Source organism: Coffea arabica, chromosome 11e (genome assembly GCF_036785885.1).
Source record: "Coffea arabica cultivar ET-39 chromosome 11e, Coffea Arabica ET-39 HiFi, whole genome shotgun sequence".
NCBI lineage: Eukaryota > Viridiplantae > Streptophyta > Magnoliopsida > Gentianales > Rubiaceae > Coffea > Coffea arabica.
Genome location: NC_092331.1, coordinates 28,677,552 through 28,699,053, shown reverse-complemented (window position 1 = coordinate 28,699,053; position 21,502 = coordinate 28,677,552). Strand labels below are relative to the sequence as shown.

Genomic DNA, 21,502 nt, shown 5'->3' with positions numbered 1-21,502 from the left:
TTAACCATAAATTTACTTCTATAAACTAAGCATAAGCATTACTACAACATGAACACCAAGAACAACCATCCATTCCAATAACCAAAACTGAAAATTACACTATAAAACTGGAATTTACTATAACCACCACTAAAATCATGAAATCTACCTAACCAAGCCATAACTTTCACTTGTAAACCAATAAATAACACAACCATGAACTAATTAATACCAACTTTACCTAGACTTGGAGAAGCACAACAGCCCCTAGGAAGCTTAAACCACCAAAATACTCCACTCCAAGATAGCAATCCACCTTCGTAAGCAACTTCTATGGATTATTTGGTGAATCTATCAGTTAGTTTGCAAGATTGAGCAAGAAATCAAGAATCCAAAGTTGAAACTCTCTCTTGTTCCTCCCTTGAAGCTCTCAGCTCTCTCTCTCTCTCTCTTTTCCTCTTAGTTTTTGGCTTTGTTTTTCTTTGATTGACCAACAACTTAAGCTAAAGTCAAAGTACACTTTTTCTCCACCAATCAAAATTGCGTGTGGAAAGATCCTAGAAACTTTAAGATTACTAGTAAACTTACTTTGCTAATCCTCACACTATGGCCCCAACAACTTCTAATCTTTGCAATTAACTCCATAGATCACCAACTTAATATAATCCAATGAGCTTAATTACACCTCATTAGTTTACTAACCACCCAACCATTATAATTACCTATCATAAAACATGCATTGTCATACATAAACTTAATTGAATAACAACCTTTTAGTCTCAAGTAGAACTAGGGTTTTGATTAAAATTTAAGGTTTCTAGTCTTTAAAACAAAACAATGTTTTAAAACAAAAAAAAATAAATAAACCTTAATTTGGTGTATCACACAGTGTAATTAAGTTTCTTACAAAATACTATTAATATCACATAATTAAAAAACAATAAAGTATATATAACAATCTTTTTACATGAAATGATGTAAAAATTTTTAAAAAATTCACTAGGCATAGCCCACGCTAAATGCTACCTGCCATTGGACTAAACACGGTAGAAATCTTTAAAATGCACGATTTTGGAGTTTGCTTTTATCACCATTCTTCTATCCATGTTCCTTAAATACATTTTTTCAAATTGATGGGTACAACATTCCCCTTTTTTGCCCCCTTTGTGAGTTGCAAATTGTTTCCCTAAACTATAAATGGTTAGCAGTTTAGACCAAAAGCTAGTCAAGTTTTTCATTCAAATACTTTTTTTTCTTTACTAAAGAGGAACAATAGTGGTTCCCTACTTATCTCCTCGATTGTTCGAACTTATAACATGTCTATTACAGATAAAGCATTTCACCAATTATATTGTGTTTCGTTATTTCATTCAAGTACCTTATATTATTATTTTGCAACACATATCTAACATCCACGTAAACTATTAAATTTTGTTTTCTCAATTAAAACACTTTAATACCACAAATTAAAAAATATAAATAGATGCAATGAATGGATATTAAAGCGATACTATAAAGAACTGGCAACAAAATCATTGATCTTTAACTAATTCAAACAATATGTCACAAATTAGAGTAATTTAACCTTGAGATCCAAAACTAGAGGTCTCGAATTCAATTCCCCCCCTCCACGCTTCTTAAATCCAGCCCTTCTTGGGTAACAAAGAAAAAGAAAAGTCACAAATTAATATTCCCTCCGTCTCACTTTGATAGTCATGTTTTCCTTTTTCGTCTGTCCCAAACTTTAGTCCACTTTCCAATTGAAGAATGTAGTTGTATTTTAATTTTCTTAAAATACCCTTATTCAATGTAAGTTGTTGTTACTATAAACCTACCCTATTTAATGAGAGTTGATTCTTTTTTTACCATCAATTCAAGTTCCCATAAAGTTGTGCTCTAATTAATGTGAGGGCATTTTAGAAAAATAGTTACCTAAATTGATTGTTCCAATAAAATTAATTATTTTTTATTAAACTGTGTGAAAAAAGAATCAAAACTATCAAAGTAGGACGGAGGGAGCAGTATAGAACATTAAAATGTTAAAACAAATAGTTCAGTGGTGTTAATGGAAGTCAACCCAAACTTATTGCATTTGCCCTTTATCGCTTCATTCCATCCCCAGAAAAGCCACCTAAAGCTTCACACAGTCACACACTTAGTGGAGAGTGGCTGACCAAGCAGTTTGCTTAGCTGCTCCTCCCACCACGCAAAGGGCTTCTTAATAATCACCCGAAAATGGCGATTACTCTTAACAGCGGCTTCGAAATGCCGATAGTGGGTCTCGGTGTTTGGAGGATGGAAGGCAAAGACATCAGGAATTTGCTCATCAACGCCGTCAAGATTGGCTATCGCCACTTTGACTGTGCTGGTTCGTTACCTCTTTTTGTTTTCCTTTGAATATTAAGTTGTGACATGGGATAGTTATTTGAAGTTAAGGGAAGTGGGATTTATAGGAATTTTGTTTACTGGAAGAAAATTTTCATTTTTTAGGATGGAATTAGTAAATTTTTGGTTCTGGGCTGCACTCTATTGTCTATAATGTTCATCTTTAATTATCTGTTGTTTTAGCAGATACATAAAAGAAAAGGAAAGGAAAAAGAAAAACTTGGGCTCAAACAGAATTTTCTGAAGTTAAAACTATGTGATTAATTTTGTACTGTATGAGGGAAATTGGTTTCTTGCATCAAATTTTTAAGGTTACGTATTTAGATTAATTTTCCCTGCTCTTCCTGGTCTAGATGGTTAATACATAATCTGTATTCAATTGGGATTCTTTTTTTGCGTAGGAGAAATCATTTCTGTATATTTTGTATGGTTATTTGTTTATGTATAGCCAGAATTTGTCATATCTTGCTTTGACCAATTTCTATTAACTCTCAAATTAATCTGGACTGGATTGCCATAAATCATGGAGTTCTAGTTGAAATTTAGCTTTCTTATTAAAGCAATGGTGAGGTTCATTTGTGATACAAATCATCACGGCCCATTATTAGTGAAAATTAGTAATACAGGGGCATTAGGAGAGTTAAAAAAAATAAAAACAGTGTGACTTTGAACCATTTGATGTAAAGGACATTAGGTAGTGATTGTTGTGCAGAATGTACTATCCATTTCCAAAAAAAAAAAAGAAAAAGAAAAAGCAAGTACATTCCTGTACTGAGGTTAGTACATTTGCACTTTATGATGAATAACTCAAACGTATGCCCTCTTTGATAAATAACCCCCTAGCACACCCTTTTCAAAAAAATTTAGCTATTCTCTGTATGTTGCTCTAGTGATTCTGCTCTTAAAATTTTTGTCAACTTGTTACTTTAGCAAAGTTCTTGAGGTGCATTGTTATTCATGTGAGAAGTTGGCAATGCTTGCAGCTGATTATCAGAATGAACGTGAAGTTGGTGAGGCACTTACAGAAGTGTTTCAGTCAGGCTTGGTCAAACGGGAGGATATTTTTATTACTACCAAGGCTAGTAAAGGCCAACCATATTTTTTTCATGTTTAAGCTATGGTTTGCTTTGACTGTCCAATAGATTGAGAATTGCTCTGACTAATAATTGGAAAGTCATCTCATATTTTTCTTTTTACATTTGGTGTTCCTAATAACAGCTTTGGAACTCAGATCATGGTCATGTTGTTGAGGCTTGTAAAAACAGTCTCAAGAAGTTATGCCTGGATTATCTGGATCTATATCTTGTTCACTTTCCTATAGCCACAAGACATACTGGTAATTCCGCTTTAGCTATTGCACCTTTTAAAAATTGTATTTGTTTAGTGTTTCTCTACAATCTTCACTTAGATATTAGTTTCCGCATAAATTAAGAACTTGATCAGAGCTTTAAGTTATTAACAGATATATATGACAGTTTCTGAAGATTGAATATTTACAACTGTGATACAAGATTAGTGGTTTACATTCACTCATGACTTAACATCTGTAAAACTCAGACTGATTCTGCAATTTAGTTGGAGCTTATGACCTTCATTTGGGATCTATTATTGCTTTCAGTTTGTTAAAGATTTAGTCTTCTGATAATAGGGAAATGAAAGTTGCCACTAGTGAGATAGATGAAATTTCATTAGTTTAATCCTATATTATTTTCTACACATGACATATCATGTTGGGGTTTTTGATGTAGAAAATGGGCACAGGAACAAACAGGATGGTAGATTTTATTCAGTTCATATCCATTTCTATAAGTATCAAAACATTCTTGAGATATGTACCCGTCTTATCTGTTATGAATTCTAATTGTTCTGGCTTCTTTAGTCCTGTACAAATCTATTTTTGCCTTATTGCTTCTATGAAAGCTTGTTCTTCATAGGAAGGAATTGGTTGCTGTTTGACTTAAATGCAGGCATTGGTACCACTTCAAGTGCTATAGGCGAAGATGGTATCCTGGACATTGACACTACTGTATCTTTGGAGACTACATGGCATGCCATGGAAGATCTAGTTTCCATGGGCTTAGTTCGCAGCATAGGAATTAGGTATTTGAGAACTTCACTTGCATGTCTAATCCTCTGCATATAGATCTGTTTTGTTCCATCATCATCCTTATAATCAATGGCGCTATAATAAAGACAGATGTGGTTTATTTATGTTTTTTTTTTAATTTTTTGTCCCTGGACTTATTATAGTGTTTAGCAACATTGTGGAAAGTATCTTTAAGTACATGTTAAGAGGACTGCATGTGATGTAAATGGGTTAGATCTTGCCTTACTAGCACTAGCGGAAGACTAAGAAGATAGTGACCGGTTTAGGGGCTGTGAACAGTAATTTTGGGAGAAAAGAGGGGAAGAAGAACAAACAACTAATAAACTAAAACTCAACCTTTATTCATCAAATTCTTTGCGAGTAATAACATGGAAACATAAGTATTTATAACTAAAAACCTCCTAAAACTTCCATCTCCATGGTCCAAGAACTTTTAGGAAGTTACCTTCTAAACTCCAATTATTTACCTAACAGAATAAAGACTCAATAAAAACTCAATTCAGCACTTAAAATTAATGGATTCAGATCTTAACATATTCAGACTATTTGATAACGAAAAATTGAACATTTAAATTAATTAAGTAGTACTGAATTTCCTAGGCAAGACTTGCTCCCAAAATTAAGTGATAAGCTATTTACTTTCATTGAATGTGATATGCACTTAAATGTATTAAATTTAATACTTAACAATTCAATAACTTAATGGATTCAGACTTCAGATTTCAGATTTCAGACTTCAGTTTTATCAAATGCACGTAGACAATTCTGGAATTCTGGGAATTTCCAATGACTACTAAAAGACCAAAATACCCTTGGGACCTAAATAATATAAGCTACTACATCTTAGGCAATAGAATTACACTATTCCTATTCCTAGTTGAAGCTCGATGAAAATGTGAAAATGCCGTAGTCTTAGATTTTTCTAGAGCTCCTCGTTGACTGCATCACTCTGTCCCCCTAGTTGGCGAAAACTTGACCTTGAGTTTTTCAAGATTTGTAGGATAAAGAACTTGAAAGTCTGGAATGAGTTGCAAGAAGAACCACACTTCCAAGAGCGTCTTTTGCCATGTGCTTGAGGTAGTAACAAGTAAAGGTGGGACGTCATTGGCTGAATTTCTGATCTCTCGGAGGACAATGTCAATTGTTGGAGCTAATAGAGTAGAATAGAAAACGTTTCTAGGCTTTGCTTCTAGACATGCTGAATTTGCAATGTTACCAGGACCTCTTTCCTGTGCTCCCAGACTTGATCTTTGGAATTTCTTTCATCGGGTTATCCTCATCTGCTTCCTTCTTTGGTGCCTTTTCAAAATTCTGAAGAGCCCCTTCTGCTTTGTGCTGGAGACAGTTGTCACATCCAGTAGTCAATCAGCAACCAAAACCTTTTTAAATGTCTCAGCTTTTACAACAGGATTGTTAACCAGATTCGTGCTTTCTACCCTAGCTGCATGTTGGATGAAAGGGGAATGGTGCTTTTCTGGCTGTGTTGGTTATATTGGTAAACTGCCAACTTTGTGTTGGAGGTTCATTACGAATTTGGGTTGGATATTTGGGAGTAAACCTTGGCACATATCCTTGTGGTTGACCATAAAACTCTCCTAACATCTTCTAATGACGATACGAGGGAAAGTACTCTTATAAGAGTAGTTCTCTCATCTCCTCCAAATAAATGTATCCACTACGTGACATCACATCTCATTTGACTATATACCACCACCAACTTAGCCTTGCCAACCAGTTTCACCTTGGCAAATAGGGTTTGTTATAATCTGCAAGATTATGGTGATCAAAGAAATATTCTAGAGAAGTAGAGGTGTCAAAATGGGATTCGGGTGGGTATGGGAAGGTCATAATTGGGTCAACCCCTTTATACCTATTTCATAAATGGGTTAAAATGGGTCAACCCATTTATAGGTATACTCAATTACCCATTTATGAACCGCTTAAAATTCTACTCCTTCAACACCCCCCCCCCAGGCGAACGTTGGTTGATAAGAAATAACTACATTTTATTGTTATTGGGTGGGTAAGAAATTCAAATTTATCCGCTTAACATCCACCAAAAATTGAGTTTAAATGTGCAATTATCTTTAAATGGGTATAAATGGGTAAGGCGAGTCAACGCATTACCCACCAATTAAATGGATTTAATTGAGTTACCCATGGAAACCCATTCAATGTTCATTGCATACCCAAATTCACTTGTTAATGTGTGGGTTTGGGTGGTTCAGCGTCATTGGATTGTGATTGACACCTATATGGAGAAGTAAGCCAGCTATAGAATATTGTAGGATGACATAAGCCATGAAAAGATGAAACATACATTGTTGATTTCCTTGAAGAAAATTCTGTTTGTTCGTTGACAATACAGAAGAAGAAAGAAATATGGCTGATGAAGAGAAAGGAAGTTTGGGCTTTGATGCCAAACTAATGCAGGACAAGATGGGTAACATCTTGCTTTACTATCACTAGCGGGTCACCTGTTTAGGTGCTGTTAACAGTACCTGTGAACAATAATCGTGGGGTCAAAAGAGGGGAAGAAGAACAAACAGCACAAGTATTTATGACAAAAAACTTCCTAAAATTCCTATCTCCATATTCTAAATAGGAAATTTGACTGGTAGTAGAAAGGAAGTTACCTTCTAAACTCCAATTACTTATGTAACAGACTAAAGACTTAAAAACAATTCTGGAATTTCGGAAATTTTCAGCGATGTCAAAAAGACCAAGACACCCATAAGGCCTAAATAATATAAGCTGCTAAATCTTAGAAAATAGAATTACAATGAAGTTAAATAAAGACACTATTCCTGTTCCTAGTTGAAGTTTGAGGAAAATATGAAAAGCTTAATCTTAGATTTTCTGGAGCTCTTTGTTTACTGCATCAGCAGGGCTGCAATTGGCTGAGCCCCGAACTATCAACTCAGACTTGTCTTGTTCTAATGCTCAGTTTAGCTCAAAAGCATGGAACATGAGCTGAGTTCAAGATGCTCAGTTATCAAATCAGCTGAGTTAGATTATTATTTACTTGGGCTTGTGATCTTCTCGAGCAACTCAAGCTTAGTCGAGTTCAAGAATTTTTCTTTATGTTTATATAGTGTTTCTCATTGAATGTGTATTTCCCTTAGCACACACTCGCACAAAAAAAATGTTTATCTGAGGGTATATCAAAATACAGGCATAGAATCTAGTGTATTTTGTTCTGAATGAACGTCATTCTTTTGGCGTCTTTTTTAAAAAATTATTTGGATTTTTCATTTATCTACACACCTGTAATATGTTCAGCTACAGACATATACAGTACCAAAAATTTGAATTGATTCAACAGCATTTTCTGGCCCTTTAACTTATGATTGCAGATCATTTTATCATCAATTCTTTTTTTTTTTTTACTTGTATAAAAATTCTTATTTATTCCAGTTGTAAGAATTTGTTTGCAGGCTTGCCAATTCTGTTTCTCCTTCCTGTGTCTTCTGCTTTTCTGTTGTCCTTTGAGGACATTATATTATGCAAATTAAGGTTTCAGAATTTTTGGGAGGGCAAAACATGTCCTATAAGCCCGAACTTGTTCTAAGCTTGAGGAGACTTGACCGTGTTACAATTTCCAAGCTTCAGCTTGAGCTTGATGACATACATAGCCAATTTATTTTGAGCTAAATTTTAGGTGATTGAGGAAATTGAGCTGAATCGAGCTCACGTCAATTTTGAGCATTGAAATTTTTATTCGAGAACCTAGCTTGAGCTTAATCAACCAGTGTTCGACTCAACTAGAATCCGCTGGAATGCAGCTCTAGTTAACTCCATAGGCTGCAGTTCAGTGAAAACCATCATGCACTTCAGTTTCACTATCAATGATGCAAACGGAAAATAAAATGAAAATGAAACGGATGCAATACTGAATAGCATAGTTGAATAAAAACATTCATGAAGTGGTTTATGTCATGTTTGTCTTCCTGGTCCATATGCTGTGCGAACTGTAGGTTCTGTATATCCTGTAGCAAACTGTCAATAATTCTCTTCAGCTAAATTTGACGGCGTCGGCAGAGAGATAATGATGAACTCTGGGGGAAATGTTGCAGACTAAACTTTTAACAGATTCCTTTTACCCTGTTTTCTGTTGTACGATGCCATTTTAGGATATCTGGCCTTATTTTATGTTGATTCAAGGTTAATGAAGGCAAAATCTGACTGTTTTTTCTCTTGTGGTGTTAGAATAAATTTCAAAATCAATTCTATTCGTCTGCTGATGCATTAACAAAATTTTCTTGCAGCAACTATGACATTTTCCTAACAAGAGATTGTTTAGCTTACTCCAAGGTAAAGCCTGCTGTGAACCAGATTGAAACACATCCTTACTTTCAACGGGAATCTTTGGTCAAATTCTGCCACAAGCATGGCATTTGTGTTACAGCCCACACACCTCTTGGGGGTGCTGTAGCTAATACGGAATGGTTTGGCTCAGTATCGTGTTTGGATGATCCAATTCTTAAGGTAAGGTGAAACCTTAATCTTCAAGTTATTATACATCTGCAAAGCTTCGACAGGAAGCAAGCAATTGACTTATGAGATGTATATGGGCTTTTATCTTTGCCCATGTTGTGCCAGGGTATAGCCGAAAAATACAAGAAGACGGTCGGTCAGATTGTTCTTCGCTGGGGCATTCAGCGAAACACGGTTGTCATTCCAAAGACTTCAAAACTAGAGAGATTGCGGCAAAACTTGAAAGTTTTCGACTTTGAGCTTGCAAAAGAGGACATGGAGCTGATAAAATCTTTGGATCGAAACTACCGGACCAATCAACCTGCGGAGTTTTGGGGAGTAGACCTGTATGCATAAGTTGTTGGATCGTCATTTGTTGGAGGTACTTCTTTATCATTGCACCCTTTTTATTATTATAAAACAGAACACGATAATATTACCAGTAAAATTGCTGGAAATCTTACTAATAAAATTGCTGAAAACCGTCCGGTACAATTTGCTTGACAAAGTCTACAGGGTAATTCTATAGAGACTCAACTATGTTGGCCGTTTTTTGCATAATGAAATGGCCCATGCACGATCTATTTCGCTTCTCTAGGAACTTAATCGATATCTAATAGGTTTTGATCTAATAAAACTAAATGTACTTCCTCTATCATTGGGACCTATATCGGAAAGAGTATCATAATCTTCCTTAAAAAAAATGACCGAGGCATAGGGGTGCAAATTGTTTCAAAAAAACTGAAAAATTTTCCGGCCGATCAAATTTAGATTCTGTATTGGATATTAGCAAAACGAATTTCGGTAAAACTGATCCAATCTTTAAAGTTTGGTAAAATAGTTTGGAATGATTATTTAATTTTGATTTTGAAAATTTTGAATACTGATTGAATTACCGAATTTTATATTTTAATGATATATTTTAAATATTACATGTATGTTCCTAATCCACCAGTATGCTAATGCTGATGTAGGAATGTGCGACCTTAAAAATGCATTAATTAATTTATTAATAACCTCAATTTTGTTTAAAATGCTTAACTGATATACATCAAAAAACCCAATTTTTAATTTTGGATATTACTACAATACCGATTAGCCTACCAAAATTCAATTATCAATACTCAAATTACCAAATAAAGCTTTGGATGGTAATCAAATGCTAGACCTACTGGAAAAAAATATCGTAAAAAATTGAATTATTTTTTAGTCGAATTACCGATCACTGGCTGATGAACACTCCAACGGAGGTTGCATCTCCCTCCCTCCAATACAAAGTTTGGGATCATCAAATTCTTTGCTGCTTTGGATCATCTGCTAGATTAACAGCTTCCCACGCAGCACAAGATTCTGCCAATTATGCGTTTGCCATCCCTTCAAATTTTTGGGACAAAACAGCAATAAGCACGCCTTCATGATCACGAATAACCACGCCAATGCCAAACAGATTGTTGCAGGTGGAAACCGATGCGTGAAAATTAATTTTGTATTTGAATAAATGGTGGGGCGAACGACGTTCGACTTGTACGGCTAGGATTGAGATCTGGAATGGTGATTGGCTTCGTGCAAGATGGTGTGATGCAAAGCTGATCATGGACGAGGATCTTTCAATTTCCATTGAAAATTGCTGCATTGCAATTATTCCTGATCTCATAGGATAATGGTGGTTGGCTTCTAGCAAGATGGTGTGATGCAAAGCTGATCATGGACAGAGGATCTTTCAATTTCCATTGAAAATTTCTGCATTGCAATTATTCCTGATCTCATAGGATATGACTGCAAAAAGCTCACAATCTTCAAAGATAAAGATCAAAGAATCTCCTTCACCCAAAGCTCTAAACCTGATTGAGGGCAAAGTATTAATTCGAGAAAAAATCAGCCCAAATTTGAATAGAAGCAGAACAATGGAATAAATTATGAGCTAAGTCCCCAAAAGGTCCTTTGCAAACTGATCAAAGACTTATCAGATCACAAACCACATCTCAAGGGATTATTAATCTGTCTCTTCTATTATTGTAGCTTCGCAGTGTCTGATGTGAACGGCCAGGGAAAAGCACGACACGTGGTTTATCTTTTGCAATCTTTAAAAACTAGCCCGTTGTTCCTTATCTTCACTTTGGAGTTTGGACAATACGAAATTGACATATGAAGCCTGTCTCAGCAAATTATTGTTATGGGCTGCTTAGAAATGATAATAGTTGTCCACGTGGCCTATGAGATGACACTAGCTTTGAGCGTGCTTTCAATACGTATCAAGACTAGTTTCTTGGAGCCGTGGTAAACTTGTAGACTTGTACTTGGATGCATTTCATAAAATTGAAATTTGAAATTTGAAATTTGAATATATTAAATTATTAAATTTTAAATATATTCTGTATTAAATGATAATTAAACAGTTTATTATTTATTTTTTGGAGTAAGTTTTTCTTAAGTAATTTAAAATTATTTAATTAATTATGATGTTTTATTTTTTGATCATCAAACATGTTTAAACATATTAAACTCTGAATTAAGTGATGAATTTAATTATCAAACAGTATCTTGTATCATGATTGGCAATATGTGCCATGACGTTTGCCCTTGTTTTAAACCATCTTTTCCTGTTTGAGGCATTCTGTTAGACTCTGGCTATGAATTTGGGGCAGAGCATGACGCGTTGGCAATCCTGTAGTCGTATGAATATGCACCTTTTAGGAAGAAATAATTATGAATGAAATAGTTTTGTACCGTTTAAGAAAATAACGTACAAATTGGGCACTGAACGTGCCTTACAATTGATGCACAAAATAGATTTCCACCTCTTTGGTTGGCCTTAAAAAATGGATTACAATTGAGTTTTGTTGAGTGTTGTTGACAGGTGTAATTGATATAAGAGTGATCTAGTATACAAAAACAAAATTCAATATTACCACTAGATTTCTTTAAGTTTATACCAAATTTTGTTAAATTACCCCCAAAGAAATTACACCAAAGCTCACAATATTGACAAATTCAATTTGATGTGCCGTGTGTCTCAAGAGGACTAGTTTTCTTCTTCTTCTTCTTCTTTTTTATTTTTTTAACGTGCCTAAGGACACTGATAACAAATTATGTGTCTATTATATACAAAAGAAAATTGTAAAATCATCACTCAGTCCTTTTAAATTTTATTAATTTTTTTTTAGTACGGGTAGAAGTTGTTAAACTCAAAACCTCTCATTTACACTCCCACCCCCGTACCCCTCAACTCACCTCACCCTCCACTCAATTCTTTTAATTGCACATTTTTCTACACAAAAAGATTTAGACGTGTGTGTATGACACTAAACTATCGAAAGATACAGAAAGAGAGAAGGGTGTAATTTGAGGCGAAGCTTTATTTGTTGGTAAGATTGAATGACAAAGGGCGTAATGGTGGCCCTTTTGCGTATTTGAACCGCCAAAAGAAAAAAGAGAAAAAGTGCAAGAAAACAAAGGAAGAAGAAGAAAGATTGTAACAAAATTCTCCTGACAAAGTCACGCAACGCTCGAAACCGCAAGTCCTGAAGAAAAAAAAGGGTCCACAGACAATGTCTACGATTTTCTTAGGGACCTTATCGACTAAAGTGCTTAGTTTCATGTTTACAATTCCCCAGTATTATATTGAAGTCCAAAATTCATCCTGTAAGTTGAAGAAAGTACAATTTCTTCGGATTTCCTCTTGGATTTTAATTCTGATTTCAGTTTTCGAATTGGATCTCACTTTTATAAGTGGTTTTTTCAAATCGGATTTGTTCGTTCCTTTTGTCTTTTTTTCAGTTCTGAGGTCTTTTTTTTTTAATTGGCGAAAATTATTGTGCAATTCGTACAAGTACCACTTTTTGTGGATTAAGTGAATATGGATGCAACAGAGAATTCCGTAGCATTATCTTTTATAAGATTAGGTAATCCACCATTGAGCAATTCATAAACAAATTACAACTTATTCAAATTACAATAAACTAATCACAAGGACAATTTCTCTCTATTTCTTCTTCTCTTTTCAAAAGCCTCCCCTTAAGGAGGGAGATCACACCACAGTCTCCCTCCCATGAATCTCGTTTCATTTTTTTTAATAAAATATCTTCTAATTTTTTTTAGTGAGAGTTTTCTATTTCTTCTGGGGTTTCTTAGTGCGAATTTTCTATTCTCCTAGGAATTCATATGAAAATTTCTGTTTTTTCCTTTTCTTTTTCTTTTTCTTTTGTTGTTAGATTTGAATTTATTTCAAATCTGCTTGTCAGATCTGAAATGTTTTTGGATCTTGGATCTATTTCGATAGATTTCATCATCAATATTGGAGGTTAAAACTATTGATGAATAGATCCGACGATTGCAATTAGAGCTGTTAATCGAGCCGAGTCGAGCCGAGTATTTGGCTACCGAGCTTGACTCGAGTTTAATTCGAGCCGAGCTTGACTCGAGCTCGTTAGGAAAACGAGTTTGAAAATGTGTTCGAACTCGGCTCGTTAAATGTACATGTGGTTCGAGCTCGAGCTCGAGCTCGATTCGTTTATCACAAACGAGTCGAGCTCGTGGAGCTCGTGCAAATTAACCTTAATAAAAACCTATAATTTATAATTTTTATAATTTTGATTTCTAAAATGACAAATATGCCCTTCATTAATGAGCTCTAACGAGCTACTCGAGTATCAAACGAGTCGAGTAAGCTCGGCTCGTTAACTAAACGAGCATGTTTCGAGCTCGAGCTCGACTCGTTAACCAAAATTAACGAGCCGAACTCGAGCCTTAACGAGTCGAGTTCTAACGAGCTTTCGAGCTACTTGATTGACTTAACAGCTCTAATTGCAATAGACACAGGAGGGAGTTGCAGTGATCTATCTGTTAGAGTACAACTTGAAATTTTTTGTACTTTTCAATTATGTTCATAATTTTTCAGATCTATTGTATCTATTAAATTGCAAATCTATAATTTCTAGTGCTTGTTTAATTATCCATTAGAGCAATGATGTACATCAAATTGTGTTAGACGATTTCCAACAATTTGTTAATGAAATTTATTTGTTATCACAAAAAAAAACTAACCACTAGGACAAATACTGACATAAAGTTAGAAAACTTATAAGTTATCACTAGTATTGTTGGGATCCAGATGCGGAATAAACCATTATTGAGATATTAAATACACAACAGTTTAATAATAAAAAGCCACAAGCAAACAACATATAAGATTTAAATTGGTTGGTTCAGTTTCATCATTGAACCTACGTCTATGGGGAGAATCATGTTCTGTATTATGAGAAAAAACCCTCACACAAAAATACAACTTGAATCCCAAGTCCTAATCCTTTATAATCTCTCTCCCAATAACCTTTTCACCCTAAATAAAGGCTACATAATTTCTCTCGTGTATGTCTTTGTAGTATGCTAACTCTTACTTATTTATAAGCAAAATTACTTGACCAACACCCAAGTAATAACAAGAAATAACTTCTAATTTTTAAATTCATTCAAATAGAAAAATTCTAGGTTACTATCTTAAGTAACTAAAACAATTGGGAAACTAATTGGTTCTACATAAAACAAGGAACTTACCTAAACGAAATTGACCAAATTTCCTAACAAATACAACCCATTTTTGCCTTTTATTCTTAAAATACATAAAAAAGAAAGTATTTCATTTTCTCCTAAAGCCCTAGCTCAATTAAGGGAATATTTTTGGTTTAGTTATCAGAAATGTCACAATTGAGGTCTTTAAAGTTGTCTAATTGTCTCAGGACACCTCGTGACAAGCCTCTCAAAATTGTGGACGGCATAGAATTGGCAACCAGGCATTGCCAAATTAAAGAAGGCTGAGAAAGGACAAGCTAATTGATGAAGTCATTTTGATAGAGGACAAATTGTTGATAGAAATTGTTACAATCGATGGTTGGATGCGTGAAAGAACAATATATTATTTTCAATCCAGTCCTCATCAGAAATGTCCCAATTGAGATCTCAAAACATGGCTAATTATCTCAGGACACCTAATGAAATGTCTGCCAAAAGCAGTTAAAGAACGCGGTAGGAATTTGTCAATAGAATATTTCTGCTTTGGTCCTCATCAGAGCCGTCTCAATTGATTTCTCCACACTTGGCTCATCTTAAGACACCTAACGATAGGCCTGTGCCTGTCAAAACAAGTTAATGTTGGAAATGTGAAAGGTAAATAAAATATTTTCGCTTTAGTCCTCCTCAGAAATGTCAATTCAATCCTCTAAACTTGGCTAAATTCAGGACACCTAATGAAAGTTCCTGTCAAAAGAAGTTAACCAGTGTCGTTGAATATGTACAATATCAATATAGTATTTTCGCTTTAGTCTTTATCACAAATGTCCCAATTGATTCCTCGAAACTTGGCTAATCTCAGGACACCTAACCAACTGCCTATCAAAAGAAGTTAACAATTACCGTTGGATATGCAAAAGATCAATTATAATATTTTCGCTTTAGTCCTCATCAGAAATGTCCCAATTCAATTCTCTGAACCTGGCTAGTTCCTGGACACCTAACGAAATACGTGTCAAAATTGATCACAACATATAACGTCCAACCATGTGTTTTCAAGAAAGCCATGAAGAAGCACAAGCAAAGTTGTGAAGTCGGCTTAGTTGCGGGTCAATTATTGGTTCAGAAAGTTCATGGAGGAAGGACATGCTAATTTCTGAAGTCTGTTGAGTCCCCTAAAATTATAAGTTTTGGATTTACATTCCTTTACTCTCCTCTCACTTTTAAGCAGCACCGCTCTTCTATCGGAAATAAATTTTTTTAAAAAAATTGCTGATGTCATTTAGTTGTAGATCAATTATTGGTTTAAAAAATTAATGGCCACGAATACGTAAAAAACTATATGGTTAAACAAAATTACATTGTATACGTAAATGAAAAGAAAAGTGAGCTTATATTGGGTCAATCACAATTTGGCCCCTAAGCGTTGGGGCTAATTATACTCTACCACTCTAAAAGTTGATAATATGTTTGCCCCATGAAAGCTAGTCAAACTTTAAATGTGATGACTTCACACAAGAAATGAGTTATGAGTGTAATGACATTACGCCCATCTACTTTTGTTGGAAAACAAATTTAAGTAGCATTATTATTTAATGTTATACTTTGTCTGAATTACCTATACTCTAAAGTGTTTCAAAAATATTCATACTTATATGTGTTAGTAATAATAACTACTTTAGTATAGGGTAAAAAATTAGCATACTATATGTGGACTGATATTCCTAATTGTGTGAAGATAAGTTCTCTTATTCTTTATTTCTGTGAAGTGTTCTACTTCGACAAACGACATCATGCCCATGACATTTTAATTTAATCAAAACCACGTTATTTTTTTTATTTTCACCATTTTTCCTCTCCCAATCCTCGATTCCTTCCCTAGCCCAAACCTGTAAGCTAGGATTGTACCCTGGTCTATCAGATGGGAGATCAACTCCTTGACCACTAGACTCTACGAGTGGTAGGAAGAACCATGTTGCGTTCGTATCATATTTTATCATCATCTTTTCAAATACTAAATTTATTGATTTTCATACATGGCTCATTTCTTCTTTGAGGTCAAAGATTTTAAGGTCAAACTATAAGTTTAAAAGAAAGTAAGGTGTATGAGGTTAACAATAAAACCTGATAGTTCTATCTCAAACACAAGAATTTAAACAAATAAAAATAGAGAACTTGTTGAAATTAATGTGGAATTATATCAAATATTTTTAAAGAAAGTATATGAGATTTAAGAAAAAATTTAGAATAAATTATATTAGTTTTAGGCATTATGGAATATATTTTAACTTTATCTTCACTTAATATATAGTTAAAATGCAAATTTTTAAGTACAAAAAGAAAAATGGGGTTTTTAGTTTCACCTATAGCCTCTATTCATTACATACTCTTTTAAAGATTAAAAGCATACATTTTGCCGCTAGGGGAATTTTAGTCACAAAAAAATTGACATCGAGTGTCTACGTTAAACAGTATTAACTTTGTTAATTTGGACGAGACAAAGTGCATATATTTGATGCTTAGGTTGGTAAATGTTATTGTGCCAAATGTTTGATCAAAATGAGATTACCCTTATTTTTGTTCTTATTCACATTCTCATGACTTTAAAAAAAAATAATTTCCCAACAGGTGAGCAGTGAAATTTAAAAAGTGAAAACGAAATAGAAGGATTTGAACCTGGAGCCTCTATGTCCTAAGGCCTCATAACTGAATATCCATTTTGGGCAAAATTTATCGTCTGACCGATTGCGCAGATGTTCACATTCTTATCACTAACTGTCCATTGTGTGCAAAATTTATTGTCTGATTGATTGCGTAGATGTTTAGTGGCGCACAAGATCCGAACCATTAGAGCCAGTGAAGTATTGCTTGCAGCAAAGACTATATATGCCTTTCCACGCCCATACTACAATTTTGGTGATTGGCAATATCAGTAAAGAACTCGTCAAGTGAGATGCTAGCATGATTCTGCTGTGCTTAGCCCGCCTAAAAACTATCTAACTTGGCCGACTTAAAATAGATTATGTATAAAAACGAGAGATACAAATTAAAAGATGATGAAATTATGGCAAATCACAGATTGTCCCCTTGAATTTAGGGTAATTACACTTTGTCTTTTTAAACTTTGAAAATATACAGTTTGCACACTCTAGGGATTAGTCAAATTTTAGAAAGGCTAACTCTATTTAAAAAATGGTGTCTATTATTGTGAAGCAAATTGTTCTTTAGGTATTAATTATTTAACATTTTGAACGTAGATAATTGTCTTTCAAGCTGACTATTATCTGTTTCTCCCAATTTTAAGTTTTGCTACTGGATGTTTCTGCAAAAAGGGTGAAGGGCTGAAAATGGACCTGAATGGCCATGTAATATCCTCTTACCGATGAAAAGAAAGAGGAAATATGAATCCAGAATCCTTATCCGCTTTGCAGCATGTGAACCTGGCTGCAATAATAGAGAAATAGGCCTTTTCACTGTAAGAGTGTTGAGCTGGAATTCTTGAGAAAATACAGGCCATCCAGCTGAAATTCTTTCTTGCGTATTTGGTTTAACATGGATTTGGAGGTAGTTTTTTTCTTTTTTTATTTAAATGAACATTGATTTAGGATTTGCCAAAAAGAAAAACTCCACTATGCTTTGGTGATAGTCATTCTTGAATATAGAAATAGCTGTATATATTCTACAATAAAAGGTAAGAAGTAATTTACTTACCAAGTGGTATTGCTAGTTGTTATTAAATATTAAATTCCATAAAAACATATTCACCTTGTTTTTCTTGAACCAAAATTATGAGTCCATCAGTTTATGTTTCATTCATTACCATCTTCCTTTGAAACATAGACGATGTCAAATTTTTTTCATGAACTTTGAATTAGAAAATTTTGTCAATCACAAATTCGTTGATGTCATGCAAGATTCAATTCATTTTCATTCTTTACAGCCTCACAATCAAAGATTAAAAACGAATCTGTTATGAAAAAAATTAACAATAGGAGCTCTAGCTCCATTTTAAGAACATAAACTAGCAAAAAAAAGTTCGAGAATTTTTTTGAATTGCATGAAAGATATGGTACACAATTTTCAAAGAACTATATGATATTGTCAATAATATTTCAGAATACGGTACACTTTGTTGTTCCAACTCTATAACTAGTTTACATGTATTTGTTATGAAATCGTAACTTATTAAAAGCAATAGAAAAAGAACGAGTTGATTACATAACCCAACCATTCTTTGGATATAGGAACATACTATCACAATATGCATGGAGAATGTACCCTTCGTGCCCAAAGATACTTTGGTCACAAAAAAGATGGTGTCATATCTCCCTGTTTAATAGCTCTAACGTGTTACATTGAGGAAGATAAAGTGTTACAGTGTGTTACTTTGAAGGAGATAAAGTGTACCAACTGGGGTTGGGCCAAGTGGTAAGCAGTTTGGTTCCGCTTAAGCAGGTCTCGGGTTCGAAACCTGGCGTATGCAGCTACCCTTGTTGGGAGACTCACCCACCACAGCTAAGTGTGCGATCCGGATCGATCAACGGATTAGTCAGGGCAAAACCCTGAATACCGTGGCAGGCAACAAAAAAAAAAAGGAGATAAAGTGTGTGTATGTGCCCGTGTGTCTTCTGCTATAGCACAAGAACAAGACAAGAGAGACTCTCTCACACGTCGCCCTTTCACCCATCCCTCTGGCCTTTGGTACCCTTCAATTATTAGAGGAATGTCCAGCTAGGTAATTGGAGGGGTGGGTCACCAATAATTCTTCACCACATGCCTGAAGACTAGACGGCCAACAGTTCCAAGTTTTTGAGGGTTATGATTTTGTCGACGATGCAAAATTTTTGAAGTTCTATTATCTTGTTGAATTTGATAATATCAAAAGTTACTGAGAGTGTCGTGAATGAATGAATATTCTGTCACATAAGTAACTTATTATTAAACAGTATTTATTTTGCTTTTTTGAGTTAAATAACACAAAAATTTAAATGTACATTCCGAAACATGTTTCGCAATTTTTGTAACAAAATTATACAAATTAGTTTGACATAAATTTTAACTTGTCCCAAACAACTTGTGGTGCAAATATTCTGCCTTTGTCCTCCGCGGTTCGTGGCAGTTGTTAATTTGGGTTGTCGCAGTATCGTTTTCCAAAAGCAGCACACAGATTAATTGTTTTTATGTGAACTTCAAGCCATTTTGTTTTTATGCTATAATTTAAACCTAAGAGAATAAAAAATCACGGGAGGTTCAACACCTGGCACTCGGTTCTCAATCGGGGTGGGACTGGGACACCATTAATTCTTCTGCACATGTCTGGGGCAGTTGTTTGGACTTTGGAATACAAAATCATGGCATTTATAAATTGCTTTTAGCTCGGTATAAAGCTTTTTGCTTAAAAAAAAAAGAAAGGAAATGTTTATAATTTTTTTCTTTCACAAATAATTGGCTGCAGGCATCAATAAAATCATCTTATCTGTGTGATATAACTCCTTTGCACCTGTGTACTTAAGGGAAAATATTCAAATGATTTTATGATTTTATAGAATTTGGGTGAGATTTAGGTGTCTTCTTAATTCTTTTCTTTGAGTAACTCTTAAATATGGAAAAATTATCACAAGGGTTCATCCTCACAGAAAATGCCAGAAACCTAGATGTCATGGGATTTAAAAGTTTATGAAGTGAAGAACAATATGTCACTTTAATTAGCACCATTTTGGAGAGAATGAATTTTAAAAACCAGAATTTCTATATATATATATATATAATACACACACACTCACACACAATCGAGAGCAAAAATTATCTCGAGTGTCAAGAATTTCCCTGGGTTAGCCCTCCCCAGGACAGATCGACTGGTTTCGTAGTCCCCTCATAAGGGGCAGGTCACTAGTTCGATCCCGGGAAGTTGACGCGCTGTGAACCTTGGGGCGAGGCTCTCACAGTCGCAAGAGATTAGTCGGTCCAATGATTCCGGACATTCCTGTGTCAATAAAAAAATAAAAAAAAAAGTCAAGAATTTCCCTGGCATAACACTCACACACAAGAATTTCCCTGGCATGATTGAAGGTAATTTCTTGGTGGCTCAAAAGTCATGTCAATTTATTGGTACTTTGACGATTCTATTTTTGTGTTGACAAATGGCGACTGGGCAGTGGTCTGCAAATTTTTGTCAAAACAAGAATGATGAAGGACTCATCATGTTGCTTTGAAGTGCGATGTCAAACAAGGCATACTTGGCACTGAGACTAAAGTTCTGCTGATACAATGAATTTGAAGGTAAAGAACACGACAAGAATAGTGAGGTAACGATTACATTTTAGGAAAAGTTTTTTGGTTAAGATGGTCCAAATTCTGAATTCGGAAAAAAAATGTTTAGCTCCAAAAACATCATATTCGTCGTTTTAACCATTATGTACGAGGCCCACGCATCGTAATGATTTTCATTGTTGAATGAATAGTTTAACAACCTGCTCAAAAAAGGCTTAAACTTTGTAATTTACTCAACTTTTGCCTTGTTTGAAGCCAACCAGTTTTTTTGCCAAGTTTATTTGCTACAAGTTTTTTAAAATTTTAACTATAGTAACCTCAAAAAACTTTTCAAAGTTTTTAAACTATACATTTTAAAATATTAAAAAAAACATACTTCAAAAATTCTTTAAAAAACTTTTATAGTAAGTTACAGTAAAGTTTTAGACAAACACCCAAAAAACTCACTTTCCAAATGGGGCCAAAATTTTTCAACTAAAGAATTAGGGAGGAGAATCCTGCAGCATGTTGCTTTGAAATACGAATGTCATGTCGGAAATTAATGAAGGCATACTTGATATTGAGACTAACTTCTGCTCATACAACGAGTTTGAAGGTAAATTACGACAAGAATAGCGTGAACAAAATTAAGGAACATGATTAAATGTTAGAAATGATTACTTTTAATGAATGCCTTACGGTTTAGATGGTCCAAATTTTGAATTTGAAAAAAAAATGTATGGGTTGAGTAGCATCATGTTTATAGTCTTGAATGTTTATGTGTGAACCTCATAAAATAGT

At 34.4% G+C, this 21,502-nt stretch overlaps 1 protein-coding gene across 1 annotated transcript; it reads left to right on the top strand.

Annotated features, from left to right (window-relative positions):
- Nucleotides 1–2,075: 2,075 nt before the first annotated feature.
- Nucleotides 2,076–9,455, top strand: LOC113719472 (NADP-dependent D-sorbitol-6-phosphate dehydrogenase). Its single transcript, XM_027244669.2, has 6 exons — nt 2,076–2,347; nt 3,348–3,442; nt 3,583–3,700; nt 4,332–4,464; nt 8,740–8,959; nt 9,074–9,455. The coding sequence occupies exons 1-6, from the start codon at nt 2,215–2,217 to the stop codon at nt 9,302–9,304; spliced, it is 930 nt and encodes a 309-aa protein (XP_027100470.1). The 5' UTR covers nt 2,076–2,214; the 3' UTR covers nt 9,305–9,455.
- Nucleotides 9,456–21,502: the final 12,047 nt, after the last annotated feature.